The sequence below is a fragment of the Anolis carolinensis genome, chromosome 1 (genome assembly GCF_035594765.1).
Source record: "Anolis carolinensis isolate JA03-04 chromosome 1, rAnoCar3.1.pri, whole genome shotgun sequence".
NCBI classification, from domain to species: domain Eukaryota; kingdom Metazoa; phylum Chordata; class Lepidosauria; order Squamata; family Dactyloidae; genus Anolis; species Anolis carolinensis.
Genome location: NC_085841.1, coordinates 117673386 through 117687202, shown reverse-complemented (window position 1 = coordinate 117687202; position 13817 = coordinate 117673386). Strand labels below are relative to the sequence as shown.

At 42.2% G+C, this 13817-nt stretch overlaps 1 protein-coding gene across 2 annotated transcripts in view; it reads right to left on the bottom strand.

Annotated features, from left to right (window-relative positions):
- Positions 1-12827, bottom strand: part of ube3d (ubiquitin protein ligase E3D) — a 74505-nt gene extending 61678 nt beyond the window's left edge. Inside the window, exons 1-4 of one of the 2 annotated variants that reach the window (XM_062981293.1) lie at positions 12427-12827; positions 8074-8270; positions 4799-4889; positions 2622-2856 (exon numbers count right to left, since the gene is read on the bottom strand). In XM_062981293.1, coding sequence (XP_062837363.1) covers positions 2622-2856; positions 4799-4889; positions 8074-8270; positions 12427-12803 — 900 coding nt within the window. In that variant the 5' untranslated portion in view covers positions 12804-12827. The remainder of the gene's footprint in view (positions 1-2621; positions 2857-4798; positions 4890-8073; positions 8271-12426) is intronic. The other variant, XM_008121847.3, reaches the window with a different exon arrangement.
- Between the last annotated feature and the right edge of the window lie 990 nt (positions 12828-13817).

The window sequence follows — 13817 nt, the reverse complement described above, 5'->3', positions numbered from 1 at the left end:
GCTACTGTGGCCAAGTCTGACTTCCCAAGGTACGGGTGCAACTGGCACACAAGTTTTAATTGTGCAAATGCTCCCCTGGTCCCCAGATATTCACCCAACCCATGCCCTCCAAACGATGTCTGAGGTCAGCACCATCACTTTTGACTGGTAGTGGGTATCCAAGATCTCTAATGGAACTAAGAGACCTCTCTCTGATCCTTTTAGCTTCCAGGTGAGAAACCTGTGGCACTCTAGATGAGACCACTGGTCCCATCATTATACTGGCGGGGACTGCTGGGTGTTAAAAGTTCAACAACATCTAAAGGTTTATAGGGCCCTGAATCACTTTGACTGGATATAAAGATTTATTTTATTTATTTATTTTATTTATTATTTAAACTTATATGCCGCCACTCCCCTAGGGCTCGGGGCGGCTTACAAGAAGGCTAAAATCTAACAATTTAAAAACATCTTTAAAATATCTTTTAAAAAAATCTTTAAAACACTCCCCCAGGGCTCGGAGTGGCTTACAAAAACAGCTAAAATCTAAGGAATTTAAAAACAGCAATAGTGGAGATCAAAAGCCTGCTGAAACAGGTGTGTCTTACATGTCCTGCGGAAGACTGATATGTCCCGCAGGGCACGAACTTCAGGCGGCAGAGTGTTCCAGAGTGATGGCGCCACTGATGTAAAAGCTCTACATCTAGTTGCTGTTAGGCGCAAGGTCTTAAAACTGGGAACTTCCAATAGATCTTGGTCCTCCGAACGGAGGGATCTCTGGGGTTGGTAGGGGGTGAGGCGGTCCCTCAGGGACATTGGCCCTAGACCATGTAAGGCCTTAAAGGTAAGCACCATCACTTTGAAAGTGATCCGGTGCTCAATTGGTAAACAGTGCAGCTGTAGTAGGATTGGTGTTATATGACATCTCATCGGGACTCCCGCAAGAAGTCGAGCAGCTGCATTTTGTACCAACTTGAGCTTCCGGATCACCGACAAAGGAAGGCCAATGTAGAGGGTGTTACAATGTAGATTGAGCATACTTTAGCCAGAATTTTGCAAATGGGTGGCTGACACTTTTGTTTTCTGATGGTTTAGTGTACTCAATGCACTGCCTTACAGGCACAAAATTATTTAAAAACATTGTATACAATTACCTTCAGACAATATATGTAAGCTGTATATGAAACCTTAATTAATTTCATACCTACATGTAGGTCCTGTCTCCTTGTGATGACTCATGGGCCATGTAGTCCTGTTCCTAGTACTGTTGTGACAGATGAAGAGGAAAACTTGGGTTTCCCACCGTTTCTGCCAGATTTGGAGCCCTTGCAACTGCAAGATGTTTGCCCACAAGAAGTCAGCCAAACAAGCCTTGAGCAGAAATCTCCCCCATTTTCTCGCCGGCTTTATTATAATCAAGATAGAAGCGCTCGGGAGGCGACTCGCCGGAGCGCCAGGATAGCTGCCAGACAATTAGCTGATTAAGTCTGTTTCCCTTGGGAAAGTTTAAGGAGTCATGCACCTGGACACAGTATAGGTTTCGGTTCTTGTTCCCCAGAGAAAGTGTTCCTTGGCGGGAAAACAAGATCCTATATAGATGTTTGGCCGCAAAGGAATCCTTGCGGAGTCAATTCGTCAGCTTCGGGAGTAGATTGTGTGTGGACTACGCTACTCCTGCTTCCAGGACCTTGCTCTCGTTCCAGCCCTGCCTTGTTCCCCGGACCTCGCCACGGATTTCGCCACGGACCCTGTTCTTGTTCCTCGTTTCTTGTTGCCTTGAATCAAGCCTTGTTTGCCAAGGATCTAGTTTGCTCTCCAGCCTTGCATCAAGTTCCATGGACTAAAGGACCTTGTCATTTCCCCTCACTTTGCTTGGCAAAGTGTGTGTTTCGGTTATTGGATTACAACTTTGGACTTTAATATCTCATATTGGACATTGTTTTCCTGGACTATATTTGACCTTTCCTGAAAGGTCTACTCCTGAACTATATTCTACACTTGTTTTTACTGACTTTATATATTCCTTTAATAAAGACATTAGATAGATTCTGGCCTCTGCGCATGGTTATTGGTGCTCTGCAGCCTGGGTCCTGACACTCCTAGACATTTCATTATGTACATACTTTAGAGTCTCGCTTATCCAACGTTCTGTATTATCCAACATTCTGTATTATCCAACACAGTCTGCCTTTTAGTAGTCAATGTTTTTGTAGTCATTGTTTTCAATACATTGTGATGTTTTGGTGCTAAATTCGTAAATACAGCAATTACTAAATAATGTTACCATGTATTGAATTGCTTTTTCTGTTGATTTGTTGTAAAACATGATGTTTTGGTGCTTAATTTGCGAAATCATAACTTAATTTGACGTTTAATAGGCTTTTTCTTAATCCGTCCTTATTATCCAACATTTTCACTTATCCAACGTTCTGCCAGCCCATTTATGTTGGATAAGTGAGACTCTACAGTATATGCAAATACAAAGGGGATAAAATCCAAAAACCAAAACACTTTGACCCCAAACATTTTGGATAAGGGATACTCAACCTGTACTAAAGAAAGGGTGTGGTTCTATCAATGTTGCAAAACAAAAGCAACTTTTTATTTAGGCCTATGCATAACCTGTTGCCCAGCATACTTACCAAGGGTGAATCGCTGCTTTTAGAAGTAGCACACTGAGATTCTGAATGACAGATTTCAAGTCCTGGCTCAGGTGACTCACTTTCTGGACTAATCAGGAAGTAGTTGTGTCCCAGAAAACAGTCATTATTCTTTGGCTGAAACATGTTGTCAGTGAAGGGGTTAGGATGACAACACCACTCGTCCACCAAGTCACTCCAGTCCTCATTGGGAAGGGAAAGGACTCTGAGAAAGGTCCTTAATAAAGATGAAAAGGGATGAGTTGGCTGTTACAACAAAGACCACTTACTTAAGCTATGCAGTAGGCAGTTGTTTCAGTAGAGAAACAGGAGTTGATTTCATCATTTCCATTACGCTGAGGGTAGGCATATTTTGTGGGTTAGGGAGACCACAGTGTGCGCTCCACATCCCCAAATAGGAAAAAAAATCAAACAAGGTCAATCTATTTCACGTCCTGCTTTAGAGCCATAGTAATTATTTGAAAGCATACAACAACAAAAGGCAAAACTAATCAAGACAGACTTCCAGTGTCCGGCACAGACTACAGCAAGCTGTGCAATGTAATATTTCAGAATAAATTAGGGCTTGTAATGAACAAGGATTAACAAGAAGGGCAGTTTCTACAAAAAAAACCCTTAGGTTGACTTAATACTACTTTCACATGGAATAAATATCATTCCCAGTATAGAGTGGCTTGATATAAAATCTTGGATGTCATGCTGAGCCTGGTGAGAGTCTTATTACTTGCTGGATATTCAGTAAGAAGAACTCAGCAGCTTTTGGAAAAACTTTCTCCGTTATGACCACAATCTGGATTGATGCCTTGCAAACATCCATGAGAAAAACCAGACTAGCCAATATGAACCCTAGAAAAGTCTGCTCTGAGTTCTGCTGCTATAAATCTTTTCTAAAGAAGAGCCACATCTCTAGTCCTTATGTCTTTTGTTTAATTAAGTCACCTGCTTACTTCTATAATACTATTGTATGTTGACATTTTGCAAAGGAAAACACATACAAATCCATTTCGGAACAAAGAAACAAAAACAAAGCTTAGTCTAGTGGCTGAGCTAGAAGTTAGAACAAAACGTTTTTATAGCCCATAGTATTAAATCTTCCATGCATGCTAGAAAATTAATAGTCGGCCCAATATGTAACATAATAAACGGAAACTTAAACAGATGGGTCCTTCCGTGTTCCATTTTTCAGCATACCTATAAAGCAAATGTGCAGTGATATTTGGGATTAATGGGAAAGGGTCAATGCCAAGAAAGTTAGCAGAGGAAAATTAATTTAAATGCCATTTCTACCCAGTTCTCTGAAAGCAAGTGAACGGCAAGAGCAGCATTTTCCCCTGTGTGTCATGCATCAGGGGCCTGCACAACATGAGATTGAACACAGCTTTTCAGCCAAATATTGTATAGCCTCAACAAGCACACTATTTTTCAGTCCTTTGCAGCAGGAAAAAAGAGTCTGTTTTGTAACTAACCCCCATACTGCCAGAAATTCTCTTTAGCTTTCAATTACGGAAAATGTTTGATGGCTTGCCAGCGAGAAAAATGGGGCTGAAGGGGCAAACCCCTTCTACTACTGAGTAGCTAAAAGTCTTACAGAAAATAATAACACCAAATAAACAAAATTCAGGTCACCTTATTAATTAATTAATTAATAAAAATTTGAAATCGCTATCTAGATAAGTCTAGTTATGGTACAGCATATTAATGCTATTGATAAATAAATGTAATTAAATATCTTCCTTAGAATCAACTTTAAAAAAGAATAAGAAAACAGTGAGCTAGCTTGAAGTGTTAGTCAAGCTGGATCTTGTGATTTATTTACTAGGAAATTTTAATATCCTGTTCTTTAGCCTGAAGACTCAATTAAAAAAAAACCCAAAGTGAAATGAAAACAAAAAATAAAAATAAAGGTTTTGGGGGGATTACTATTTATATTGGATATGTAGTTAGCTAGGTGCCAAAATTTAATTCTCTGAATGGAAGAACCAGTCCCTTGTCCAAAGATTTGTATTCTCACTTCAATATCTATGTTATGCCAATATAAACTAAGATTTTGGGAGAAAAAGCCTCACCAAAGCAGTCTTCACACTTTCTAGAATTATCCAAATCCTTTCCAAATCTACCCATCCACAGAAAAGCCATAATATAAGGAGTTCAGCACTTACCGATCCCTTATTATACTCTCACCACAAGTCTGGCAATAAAAAGTGCAACTCTTTTTAGCTTTAGGATTGTCACCAACAGCGGTTAGCATTTCTGGAAGGTATTGAAGAAAATCCACATTAGATTCAACATTAAAAAGTATTCTATATTACTATGGCATTCTCGTGCAAAGAGATCAGGATTCACATGACAAATAATAATGTAGAGAGAGAGCTTCATTCAAAACTTTGAGCACAACCTATACATTATCTCAATCTCCTTGCCAAGGGAGATTAGGGGAGCCCCCTCACTCATGTCTTTTAGGAAGCAGCTGAAGACCTGGATGTGGGACCAAGCTTTTGGCCCATCCTAAGATACGGTTGATATAATCTGATGCATTTATTGGATTAATGTGAAATTGAATACAGACTGGCTCTGACTTTTGGCCCAATGCTACTGGCCCTGTTGTAACGTTCACACAGTGTTTTACTGTTTTAAATGGGGTATGATATTGGTTTTTAAGTGTGTTTTTACGATCGTTTGTTTTACTATATTTTGTATTATATGTGGCATTAATCTTGCCATTATGTAAGACCGCTCTGGGTCCCCCTGGGGGAGAAGAGCGGTATATAAATTAAATAAATAAATAAATAAATAATAACAGTGTAAACTACAGTTAAAGGTAAACACAGATACATTTCCTGTAGATAGGTTCATGTTATTATGAATCCCATATTGCATACATAGCCTAAAACTAACAGAATAACGATCATCAGAATAATGGTCACACTACACAATTTGTGTTATGATTCTATTTTAATTGTTACGTTTGCATACTATGGAGTCCCAGAACATGTAGTTAAGTTTAGAACTGGAGCTGTCTGGTCAAGATTTCTAAATATTCTCCAATTGCAAATTGGATTATTAATATTATTATGTTTATTTATTCTCCGCTTTTTCTCTCTGCAAAGGAGACTCATAGCAGCATAAAGATGTTGCCATGAAAATTAAAGTAGGATCACAGTTCTAAAACTGTGTAAAAAGGGGAGTTCTGGTAAGGTAAAAGCTTTTTTGTGTGTGTCAAGGGCGACTTGAGAAACGGCAAGTCGCTTCTGGTGTGAGAGAATTGGCCGTCTGCAAGGACATTGCCTAGGGGATGCCCGGATGTTTGATGTTTTACCATCCTTGTGGGAGGCTTCTCTCATATCCCTGCACGGGGAGCTGGAGCTGACAGAGAGAGCTCACCCGCTCAGCAGTCCTGCCGGCACAAGAGTTTAACCCATTGCACTACTGAGGACAAAAAAAAAGGTCAAAGCTAAGATGGGATGTGAATTGCCTTTATTGTGCTGTCTATGAACTTATTGGCCACTATGGAAAAAACAGTGCTTGGTTATACTAAAATTTTAGCTGATGGGTTTGGGATACACAGTAGATCAGTGGTTCTCAACCTGGAGTCCCCAGATGCTTTTGGTCTTCAACTTCCAGAAATTCTAACAGCTGGTAAACTGGCTTGGATTTCTGGGAGTTATAGGCTGTCAGGACCCAGGCTGCAGAGCACCAATAACCATGCACAGAGACCAGAATCTATCTAATATCTTTATTAAAGGAATATATAAAGTCAATAAAAACAAGTGAAGAATATAGTTCAGAAGTAGACCTTTCAGGAAAGGTCAAATATAGTCCAGGAAATCAATGTCCAATATGAGATATTAGAGTCCAAAGTTATAATCCAATAACCGAAACACACACTTTGCCGAGCAAGTGTGGGGAAATGACAGGGTCCTTTAGTCCAATGGAGCTTGACAACAAGGCTGGAAAACAAACTAGATTCTTGGCAAACAAGACTTGATTCGAGACAACAAGAAGCAAGAACAGGGTCCGTGGCGAGGTCCGGGGAACAAGGCAGGCTTGGAACTAGAACAAGGTCCTGGAAACAAGGAACTGGAGTAGCGTAGTCCACACACGATCTCACTCCCGAAGCTGACGAATTGACTCCGCAAGGATCTCCTTGCGGGTAAACACCTATATAGGATCTTGTTTTCCCGCCAAGGAACACTTTCCCTGGGGAACAAGAAGTGAAACCCAGACTGTGTCCAGATGCATGACTCCTTAAGATTTCCCAAGGGAAACAGGCTTAATCAGCTAATTGTCTGGCAGCGATTCTGGCGCTTCGGCGATTCGCCTCCCTAGCGCCTCTATCTCTATTATAATTATCCTTACGAGAGAACGGGGGAGAATTCTGCCCAAGGCTTGTTTGGCTGACTTCTTGAGGGCAAACATCCTGCAGGTGCAGGGGCTCCAATTCTGGCTGAATCGGTGGGAAAACAAAGTTTTCCTCTTCATCTGTCACAACAGTACTAGGAACGGGACTACATGGCCCATGAGACATCACACAGGCCAAAAACATCTGGGGATCCTAGGTTGAGAACCACGGCACTATATCTTGCTGATACTACCTCCCATCAGCCAAAACTAGCATAGCCAATGGGAAGAGAGGATGGGAACTGCAGACCATCAGCACTTACAAGTCCCCATAGTCCCAATCCCAATTAATATAATACATAGTCTGTTAACAAAAATAATCTGATTCCTAAACATCTGTCAAAATATGCACAATTCTGATTGAGTAGCAATAGAGTATTTTTGTCAACTTTATTTTTAAAAGCAACATCACTAAACTGTGTCCATTGGTAAAATAAATTGGGGGAAATTTCCATTCCATTCCATGATCAACATTACATCCAACTTTCTGTACAAATGTATACATTTCTTCTTATAAATAAACCCCACTGAGCTTAATGGGGTTTAGTCTCATGGAGGAGCCATAAGTCTCACAGTGGGCATTCACTGCAACCAAGTAAAAACAAAGATGTGTGCTAAAGTGAGAAAATAACCCGAACAGCATAATTCCTGGAACTTTTTAAATGAGTGTCAAAGCACAGAGTTACAGCTCAGAGTCTCAAAAACTGTAAGAGTAGAGACATGAAAACCTTGTTTAATGCCCCAGTATTATTGCTTTTGCAGGGAAACCCAGATGTTAGTAACTTTTGGTTTGGTTAAATCCAGTATTGAGAGTAATCCAATAAAAACCATGTTGGGCTTAATGAAAATGTGGAGGTAACATAGAAACAAGGAAGCTGTCAGAACTGAAAGAAATCTCACAGCTAAAAGATAAACCTTCCTCAATCCTATACTGCTCAAGTGAAACATAAGGTTTCTGAAAAATGTCCTTAATCCTACAGTTTGATCTGCCCGCTTTACAAAAAGTACACTACAAAAATCCAGACAACTTTCTTACTTGAATTTAAACTTGCTTGAACTAGAAATCGCATATGTAAGCCATCGCCTGGCACATACTGCAGTCCGCGGCAGGAGGAAGGAACAATCCTGACCTCTCCTGGAAGGTTCAGCGCCATGCAGTCTTCACCAATTTTAAGCTCTATCAAGGATGGCATCACAGTAATATCCACTGGACAGCTTTCCAGCTTCAGGTCTCTGGGTTTTTTTAAAAAAAAGAATTAAGCATGTTCCACTTGAAAAAGCTTTGCAATAAACACACACAGGACCGTGAAATTCAGAGGGGGAAGCAACTGTTGTTATCAAAACCAATTTTATGCCGCCATTTATAAGGGGTTGTAAGGAAAGCTTTTTTAAAAAGCAAACATGATAAAACAGACATATGAGCCAATTAGAACCAGTGCAGAGTTGTGAAAGCAGAAGGCAAGCATGCAATAAAGTTCCCCTTCCTCCTGCAGCTCCCTGAAAATATACTCCCAGGTTTCTCCAAAAAGTCCAACTATGTCTGACCAAATTGGCATGGGATTGGGAACCAACAAAACAAGAGCAGAACAAGATTCCTTCCCCCTTGTCTACCCCTTCATTTTGGTGAAGGAAAGTTCATAATGTTGTTTCATTTTACCACTCAGGAGAAGATGTCTATTGAGACTTCCTCCCAATGAAGTGTTCATCAAAGGAATGGTCAACTATCCAACTTCATTTTCATAAAGTCGGAAGAAACCCCAAGGGCCATACAGTCCAATTCCCTGCTATGCAGGAATAAACAATCAAGGCACTCCTGACAGATGACCATCCAGCTTCTCTTTAAATGAAAGAAGGAAGTTTCATCACACACTGTGGCAGCATATTCCACTGCAGAAAAGTGCTTACTGTCAAGAAGTTATTTCTATTGTTTAGGTTGAATCTCTTTTCCTGTTTGAATCCATTGCTCTGTGTCCTAGTCTCCAGAGTAGCAGAAAACAACTTGCTATCCTTTAAAATGTTGAAACATGGCTATTATGTCCCCTCTCTATTTTCTATTTTCCAAGCCAAACATACCCATGTCACAACTCTTAGGACTTGCCTTCCGTACCTTTTACCATTTTGGTCACCCTTATCTGGGCATGCTTCAGTTTGATATTTTTTCAAATGCCTTCTCCAATTAATCAATTCTTTCTAATCTGTAAGGGTCCAAGGTGGCCAATGGCTTCCATGTTGGTGGGGGGAATGATGTCAATTCATTCTGTGTTTCAGTTGGAACTTTAACGGAGATATCCAAAGCTCAGAAGTTTAATCCCCAAATAGGATCAGCACCTTGAATAGAGCCATTAAAGTTTGGACTAAAGATCTGGTACAGATTCACTACTCCAAGGACATGAAATCCACCAGCAGCCATTATGCCTAGCAAGACAATTTGTTCTTCTTCCAGCAGCTCAATGAGCAGGAATTGTGTTTGAAGGTGTTAGAAGAGGAGGAATAACAACTGACTCTGGCCCCACCAACTTCAGCCCTATCTATATGGCTAGTAAAGGTAAAGGTTTTCCCTTGATATCGTCTAATCGAGTCTGACTCTGTGGGTTGGTCCTCATCTCCATTTCCATAAGCCGAAGAACCAGCGTTGTCCACAGACACCATCTAGGTAATGGAGCGCCGTTACCTTCCCGCCAGAGCTGTACCTATTGATCTATTCACATTTGCATGTTTTCAAACTGCTAGGTTGGCAGAAGCTGGGGCTAACAGCGGCAGCTAACTGCTGATCTTTCAGTCAGCAAGTTCAGCAGCTCACTGGTTTAACCTACTGTGCCATCGGGGGCCTCTCTATATGGCTACCGATAAGGAAAAGCCATTGAGAGCCTCTCTATATGGCTACTGATAAGGAAAAAAAAGGTATCTCACTATGTTGTGCATGGTTGCAGTCTGCAAGTGCAACCCTATACAGGCGATCCCCAAGTTACAAACAAGATAGGTTCTGTAGGTTTGTTCTTAGGTTCAATTTGTATGTAAGTCAAAACAGATACATTTTAAGTGTAACTCCAGATAGATAGATATAGATAGATAGATAGATAGACAGATTATTATTACTAATATTTAAATATTTTTATCCCGCTTTGCTCCCATGGGTGGGACACAAAGAGGTGAACAAATGGTTAAAAAACAGAAATTACAGGATACACGAGCACAACATTATTCCCCCAACCAAAACAAACAAATAATAATCAGAAACATATTGAAAAGAGTTCTGTTTGAGTGGCAGAAATAGGTAAACAGAAACGGAAGAAAAAGCCTGGCACAACCATGAGGTAAAGTATGGGACATGGGCAGGACATGGGAATATTTTGGGAGGCTGCAGGAAAATATCTGGAGAACTCTGAACAATGCAGTTAATTCCTCCAGTTTTACAAAGATTAGAGTGAAAATCATCAGGGAGAGAAGTATCAAAGTAGGGTGAGCAATGGTACCCCGCCATATGCCTTTTCAGGTGTAGCCTAATCACTCAGCAGACCAGAAAGGGCAATGAAATAGTGGTATGGTACAAGAAGTGTCTAAATCCTCCATCAAGAATTGCTTTGTAAGGAGACCTTTGTTGTCTGTAGGTTGAGGACAATCTAAGCAGCAGGGCTAGAGACATGACCACCGCATCCTCACTTGATGCTCTGGCCCTTTTGAAATAAGCTATGATATGGGGGAAATGACGCAAAGATATAGGATAGATATAAACTATGGATAGCATAGGGAGTTAACACCCTTTGATTTGCTGTCTGTGCCCCTGTTCAGAAGATTTCCCCTCATTTTCTGTCCCTGGGATAATTGGATTTTGAAAAAATTGTCTTGTAGTGGAAACAAGGATTGGAGATAAAGCTTCAGTGGAGACGCCTTTTCCCCATGAAAACTCTTCCAGGAATGACTTTCCTTTCCGAAACTAGCAAAATGAAGTTCAACAGGGACAAACACAAGATACTCCACTTAGGCAAAAAAAAAAAAAAAAAGAAATGCAAAGATACAGAATGGGGGACGCCTGGCTTGACAGCAGTACGTGTGAAAAAGATCTTGGGAGTCCTTGTGGACAAGTTAAACGTGAGCCAACAATGTCATGCGGCAGCTAAAAAAGCCAATAGGATTTTGGCCTGCAATCAACAGGAGTCTAGTGTCAAGATCCAGGGAAGTCATGCTCCCCCTCTATTCTGCCTTGGTCAGACCACACCTGGAATACTGTGACCAATTCTAGGCACCGCAATTGAAGGGAGATGTTGACAAGCTGGAAAGTGTCCAGAGGAGGGTGACTAAAATTATCAAGGGTCTGGAAAACAAGCCCTATGAGGAGTGGCTTAAAAAGCTGGGCATGTTTAGCCTGCAGAAGAGAAGGCTGAGAGGAGACATGATAGCCATGTATAAATACGTGAGGGGACGTCATAGGGAGGAGGGAGAAAGCTTGTTTTCTGCTGCCCTGGAGACTAGGATGTGGAACAATGGCTTTAAACTACAGGAAAGGAGATTTCACGGGATCATCGGGAAGAACTTCCTCACTGTGAGAGCTGTGTAGCAGTGGAACTCTCTGCCCCGGCATATGGTTGAGGCTCCTTCTTTGGAGGCTTTTAAGCAGAGGCTGGATGGCCATCTGTCGGGGGTGCTTTGAATGTGCTTTTCCTGTTTCTTGGCAGGGGGTTGGACTGGATGGCCTATGAGGTCTCTCCCAACTCTACTATTCTAAAATTCTGAGAGGTAAATTTCTCATCTTCTTGCTGTCTCATCTTAACTAAGAGTCATTTGTAAGTCAGATGTTTGTAACTTGGCGACTGCCTGTACAATCACAAACGTCTCTTTGAGTTATCAGTTTTATTCTTAGGCCAGTGGTTCTCAACCTGTGGGTCCCTACCAGGTGTTTTGGCTTACAACTCCCAGAAATCCCAGCCAGTTTACCAGCGGTTAGGGTTTCTTGGGAGTTGAAGGCCAAAACATCTGGGGACCCACAGGTTGAGAACCACTGACTTAGGCAAAGCTGCTTGGGGTGGCATTCCCTAGGACAACTACCGCTTCATTTGACTTAGGAGGTAGGACCCACTGGGGATTGCCCTTACAACCAACAGAGTGTGGCCACAGGATCTGTTATGGGACAGCAAAGAAAACACACAAGTAGAGTACTTTCCACGGGACAAACTACTTCTGTAGTTCATCCCACAGTGTAGAGCAGGCACCGGCAAACTTCGGCCCTCCGGGCGTTTTGGACTTCAACTCCCACCATTCCTAACAGCCTACCGGCTGTTAGGAATGGCGGGAGTTGAAGTCCAAAACACCCGGAGGGCCGAAGTTTGCCGATGCCTGGTGCAAACTGCCTTCCGAATGAGAAAAGGGGGGTTGGAAAGAGGGGAGTCCGTACCGGAGAAGGAGCAGCGCGCTCTGCGTCCTCTGCCTGATTTCCAAGAAGACTGCAGGAGCCATAAAGGCAGGCACGAAGAGCCCGGAGACTTCAGGCTCGCCCGGGAATGAATGAACCCACGTGGGAGGAGGAGGAGGAGAGCTCCGCCCAGGAAGCGTCTTCGCATTCAACCCGCAAAAGAGCCCTAAATGTTCCTTTCGTTTGCGCAGCGCCCCCTGGGGTGCATATTCTACACTGCAGAACAGAGCTTTCCAAACTTGGCATGTTGGTGACGGACACGTTTTTGAGACATGCATCCTTTGGCGACAGGATATTTCAGTTTTGCTACCAAGCTGGAGGTTAAACCAACCGCTTAGAAGAGATTCAGTTAGATACATGAGCTGCTGAACTTGCTGACCGAAAGGTCGGAGGTTCGAATCCAGAGAGCGGGGTGAGTTCCCACTGTTAGCCCCAGCTTCTGCAAACCTAAAGGTAAAGGTAAAGGTTTTCCCCTGACGTTAAGTCCAGTCATGTCTGACTCTCGGGGTTGGTGCTCATCTCCATTTCTAAGCCGAAGAGCCGGCGTTGTCCGTAGACATATCCAAGGTCATGTGGCCGGCATGACTGCATGGAGCGCTGTTGCCTTCCCGCCGGAGCAGTACCTATTGATCTACTCACATTGGCATGCTTTCGAACTGTTAGGTTGGCAGAAGCTGGAGCCAACAGCGGCCGCTCACGCCACTCCCGGGGTTTGAACCTGGGACCTTTCAGTCTGCAAGTTCAGCAGCTCAGTGCTTTAACACACTTCGCCACCTGGGCTCCTAGCAGTTCAAAAACATGCAAATGTGAGATCAATAGGTACTGCTCCAGCAGGAAGGTAACAGCGCTCCATGCAGTCAAGTCAACCACATGACCTTGGAGACGTCTACGGACAACGCTGGTTCTTCAGTTTAGAAATGGTGATAGTAACAAGAAATTCTTGATAGGATTCACAGTTTGTCTGGTTACGCTGGTTTGTGATGACAACTACTGTACAGTAAATAAATGTTCATTTTTGATCAACAATAGATGTGAATACTTCTTCATGGAAAAATAAGACATCCACTGAAAATAAGACCTAGCACATCTTTGGGAGCAAAAATTAATATAAGACACTGTCTTATATTTGGGAAAACACGGTAGCACCAATTAGGAAATGACATGTATAACCAAGGAACAAAAATAGTGTTACATGGTGTTAATATAGTTTGACCCCACATGATCTGCCATAGCTCAATGCTACGGACTGTGGCAATCGTAGTTTGTTGGGGCAGCAGCATTCTTAGGGAGAGAAGGCTAAAAATGTTGTAAAACTACAGCTCCTCCGGGATGGAGCCATGGCGGTTCAAGTGGTCCGAAGATGCATCCATTCT